Genomic DNA, 5542 nt, shown 5'->3' on the forward strand with positions numbered 1-5542 from the left:
TATTTATCCCATAATCCCTTTTATCCGCCACCTTCCCCAATGATCTTTACAAATGATTCCAATCTTCCTCATCCTGTTGTATTATTCCATATATTTTCAGTCTCACTTTCCGAGTTAGAAGTGAAAATGATGAACATAGTAAATTTTACATTTATTATTATGAGTATGAATGCAGCAAGCCGTTCATAACTTTTTACTCATACAAGAGAACTTAAAACTCATGAGAAATGATTCTTTTCTCCATTGGGCAAATGTTTTTTAATGCTCTCTGTATGAATATCAAGTAGTAAGCTCATAATAGCAAAAAATAAGAAAAGAAAAATTATATTTAAAAACAAAATTAAGTTTGTTATTATAGAAACCTTCACACATTCAAAACTTCCTCCTCTATGGAAGATAAAACATTTAAAGCAATGTAAATGAGTTACTAACTAACAAAAAGATAATTACTACTTTAATCTAAAACTAATATTTACATTATCAGAGCTTGACAATCCACCTAAGAGAGATTTGAGACTATTAAAGTAATGATAAGTAGTTGAGAGTTCGTAATTAGTAAATGAATATTTATGAAGTTAATTGGTAATATCTCTCTATAAATAACGTAACTCTTGTATCATGTAAAAACAACTTCAATACATATTTATCATTTCCTTTAATTCTATCTCTATTTTCTTGTTAGAGATGAACAAAATCAACAACATTCACATTATTCTTGACTGAGCTTGTGACCTTGACATCCTACAAGCCATGCAACCAACACTTAGACTTGGGATAACAATAGGAGCAAAACTTGCCCTTTGCCATTTTGGTTTCCATTAGCATCCAGTAGAAAAACTGTTGTTGTTTAAACAAATAACAAATAAGAGTTGGAAGCTCCATAGATAACACTTTGAATTGATGAAAAGCACAGGGAGGAAATAAAATAGAAACTTTGGAGACAATGTTGTACCTCAATGAATGCTTTGGTGCAATCAAGGAAATAGTTTCCGGCACAAACTATAGAACAAGCGATCCACAAGAAGCAAATACTTAGATTTAACTTTCCGAACAGAGCGTATGACCAAGTGTTTGATGCTTGCCACAGGCCATGAATATGGGTCTTCCCAATACTGCATAATCCAAGGCATATAACAACCATATTAAGAAAATAGGTAAACTAACAGAATATAAGTACCAATTTATACTTACATAGTATTCATCATCATAAAAACTATCAGAAGGGAAGCAGGGATGGATGGAGAGGGAGAGTGATGAGAACTTTTGTGAGTATTTAAATTGTTTGACAAATTTCATCAACTGGTAAAGACGTGGTTGAATCATATTGAGCCGAACATTTACTTCCAGTCGATTAGAACAGCTTAGAAAAGATATGGAAGGTAAGTTATCACCAGTATAATAGTATCGAAATGATAATAGATTTGGAGTGTCAATTTCAATCTTCTCCATGGTAGAGCAACATAACACCAAAGCCTTGAGTTGAGAACTTGAGATCTTAATGTTCTTAAACATGCAGCAGTCAACCAATTCCAAACTCTCAAGGAAAGGAAATTTGGAAGACAGATGAAGAAACCATGTGGCTGTAAAAGTAAATTTAATGTTCATATTCATTAAGGTCAAAGCTCTCAAATTTCCACAACTATCAAAATTCATCTTGGGGGGCCCATAACTGTCAGCAACATAATATAGTTTCTCAATATTTGGAGCATCAATATAAACATTTTGTACTCCCTGAATATCAACTCCCTTGAGATTTTGTAGACCATGCATGCTTACTGATTTCATAAGAGAAATTTGCATATCTCCGGCACCTTGGGGGTTGTATACATAACACCTCTTCAAGGTTATACGCTCAATTAAAGGAGAATGAGAAATAACATGCTCGATAGCACCTTCATCATCAAAAAGGACATAGCTCAAGGATAATACACAGAGTGAGGAAAACTTGACTGAAGGATTCAGGAATTCTTTGTCAAATCTGATTCTCCCCTTCAGCACTAACTTATTAAGTGATCTTGCTTCAATGACACCTGGATGCAAGATATAACATAGGCACGGATCATCCTTTTTTAAAGTAGGCAGGCAAAGCTTTAGGGTCTGGAGATCACATTCACTGGCTAACTTAAGCCACTGATCAACATCAGGGTATATAAGCTGAAGGTCAAAGCAGGTTAAACTAAGCTTGAGCGTGAATTCTTTGATTGCTAAGCCTTGTTCACTGAACCTCAGCAATCTTTGCTTGCCATAATCAAGGAATCTCTTAATTTGTCGATCTTTCTTCCGCTTGGAAGACCAGCTAATAGATTCTCGGTCACAAATAGACAAAATGGGAAAGGTACAGAATATTTCTCTCCATGTCTTAGACAAAAGACTAGTATTGATAGCATCTTGCTTTGGCAGTCTTGAGAGAATGTCATGAAGTATGATTTCTGGTAAACTGGATATCTGGTCCATTTTTTCAATCATTATTGTGTCCTTCAAAGCAAGTAGAAGAATATCAAAAAAAGAATAACTCAATCATCTCAAATTATGATAATCAAAAAAATAATTTATAAAATTTGTTCTTTTCCCTTCGTTTTTGCAACAGTAACTAACAAAGCAGAACCCACAAGAATCATCATTGACCACCATCTGCCCAAACACTAGTAATTTGGATGCAAAAACACATACAGAACAAATAAGATCAATGATGTGGTAATTTTACTATAAGTATATAGTGCTATACATTATTTGCGACCATTGTTTATTAAGTTTGACCACACACTAGGAACCAAAGAAAAAGAAAGTTTCAATCATCAAATTTTATATAACTTATGTGTTATATTTATGTATTGCTTTTGCTCCTATCAGCTAAACTTTTTGAATTCATTACCGAATAGTGAGTCTAGGGAACATTAAAAAGAAATCCTAGTAATCCACAACCTACAATTGTTCTTAACATTCTACACATTTAGGCATGATATTTGAAAAATTGAAACTTTAAGGATTTGAGCTAAAGCAAAGTCAAATTTGAAAACTCTAAACTTTAAAGCTACGTTCTCTGTCCGTCTGTCCAATATTTTAAGATTATTTAAAAGAAACCTTTCCTTATTTGCAGAAGTGCCAATAAATATTAGAATTAGTAAAATTTCTGTTAAGCACTAAGCAATTGTATACTGTATCCTGATCAACGAGTTCAATATATTCATTGCTAGAAAACGATACATAATCACAACTAATTTAATGGCAGTATTAGTTAATTAACAATGATAATAACCGCTAGATTGTTAGAACTTAGAACCGAACCTGGAAAGCAGATTTCAGTCACCGAAGATTGAAAGAAGAGGGAGATGGCGCGAAGAGAGTGGCGGTTTTGAGTTTAAGGGGGAGAGAGAGAAGGGGGATGTTTAAATTTAAATGACTTATTTAGTTATCAAGTTAATAATATCTTATCCAATATAAACCGAAAATTTATTCAATCTTAATAATATCTTATCTTATCTTTAAAATTATTTAAATTATAATTTTGTACAAAAGTTATCAAGTTAATTTATATTTTTGTAATTTTCAATTAAGATAACGCTGACCAATTTATTGATTAAATAAATAATTTTTGCATTTTATTAATTTTTTTTAATATGTTAAACATAAAGGATAAAAATTTATTTTGTCAAATAATTATGATATATGTACATAAAAAATTAATTAGTACTTGACTTAATAAATATTAAATATAATAAATTTTAATTATGTTTAACTATTTTTTGTTATCAAATATTTTTATTTTGTTATTGGTGCTACTAAGATTTTAACATTTTCAATATAAATTATTAATCTTGACTAAAAAATGACTTATTTAGTTATTTTATTTCCTAATTGTTGCAGGTTTATCCAAGGATATGATAAGAATATTACGTTTCTAAATATTTGTACATTATTTCCTTCAATCGATTTCCTATTATATAGTTACCATCACTTTTTTTTTTATACATAACTAGATACACAAGATATATCTGAATACTTTTTAAATAAAATGTATCAAAGATATATATCAAAAATAATTACAACAGTAAAAATTAAAAAATCGAAAAAATGACACTTTATTCAGTTTATTTTGTATTAGTGTTAAACACGTGTGATATACAAATTTATATTTTAATCTAATATAATAAATTAAAAATAATATTTTATAATTATAAATTATTTGAGTTTAATATAATACTATTATCATTATTATATAATAAACGTACTGAATATGTTATTTTATCTTTATTCAAAGTAAAATATAAATAGAACAGTTTAAAATTTTTAATATTCTTGAATCATAAGAAAAGAGACATAAAAAAATAAGAATGTATATAACTATAATAATAGTATATCAATTTTACACTAAATTTTATATTAAAAGGCTAATAAAAATGATGGTTTGTCAGTGGCTAAGAGAAGATGGGGTTGAATCTTAGCCCCTTTTTCACTTAGTAACTCTTGCTGTCCTTTATAACACTTGAGGAGAAATTTCTAGTTTTTGTCTCGTGCCTAGTCAAGAGACTTTTTCGTTTTGTCTCGTGACTAGTTAGGAGATAATTTTCAATTTTGTCTCCTATGCAGCAGAAACAGAAATGGAGTAGAAGATAGAGAGAATTACACCAAGATATATCCTGGTTCAGCTACTAAGTGCAGTGCAGCCTACATCCAGTCTCCATCACAACAATGATGGAATTTTACTATAATCATCTTTGATTACAAATACCAATTCTCCTTAAGAACTACCCTTCTTATCCGGGACAAGTCCAGAATCTAATTCCCAATACTGAACTTGACTTGGTCACTGCCAAGCTTTCAACTGCTAAGTGCTTACCCAACTTGCAAGGGGATTCCCACAGAATCATGATACACAACACAGATGTACAAAGGACCTCTAAGGACATCTATGACTTTTTTTTTTTAAATTTTGCACTCTCTGCCTTTTTTCGCTCTATGGCTTTCTCTTACAAACCTCAGACAAAATTAAACAGAAAAATACAAAATGAATAACATTGAAGGAGAAGAACTTCTGTTAGCTTGGGTAGTTATGAGAACTCTGTGCTTTACACTCTTTTATCCTTACTTCAAGCCCTGGCTAGGGGTGGCAACACTACCCGAACCCGCGGATACCCACCCCGCCCCTACCCGCTCGGGGCGGGTAATTACCCGCCCCCACACCGGGGCGGGTTTTAATGGAGCGGGTTCTTGGGCGGGGCGGGGCGGGGTCGGGTTTAGGTTGAACCCGCCCCTACCCGCCCCGGTATATATAATATATATGTAAATATATATATTTTTAATATATAATATACGTAACATATATAAAATAATTAGTAAAATGATTAATAATATTATATCATATATAAGTTTTTACTTTAATTTATATTATGTATGTAAATAGTGGTTATATAATTTTTAAAATTTAATTTTATTTGTTGGATTTAATAATTATAGGGGCGGGTACCCGCAGGGGCGGGTACCCGCAGGGGCGGGTTAGGGTTTAACATTTTACAACCCGCGGGTAGGGCGGGGCGGGTTTGAT

At 31.7% G+C, this 5542-nt stretch overlaps 1 protein-coding gene across 1 annotated transcript; it reads right to left on the reverse strand.

Moving 5' to 3' along the window:
• Window positions 1–974: 974 nt before the first annotated feature.
• LOC107614980 (FBD-associated F-box protein At5g56370-like) lies at window positions 975–2454 on the reverse strand. The gene is made up of 2 exons (XM_016317103.1): window positions 1192–2454; window positions 975–1112 (listed from the first exon to the last, which is right to left on the reverse strand). The coding sequence occupies exons 1-2, from the start codon at window positions 2452–2454 to the stop codon at window positions 975–977; spliced, it is 1401 nt and encodes a 466-aa protein (XP_016172589.1).
• Between the last annotated feature and the right edge of the window lie 3088 nt (window positions 2455–5542).

The sequence above is a fragment of the Arachis ipaensis genome, chromosome B9 (genome assembly GCF_059453495.1).
Source record: "Arachis ipaensis isolate K30076 ecotype BB chromosome B9, ASM5945349v1, whole genome shotgun sequence".
NCBI lineage: Eukaryota > Viridiplantae > Streptophyta > Magnoliopsida > Fabales > Fabaceae > Arachis > Arachis ipaensis.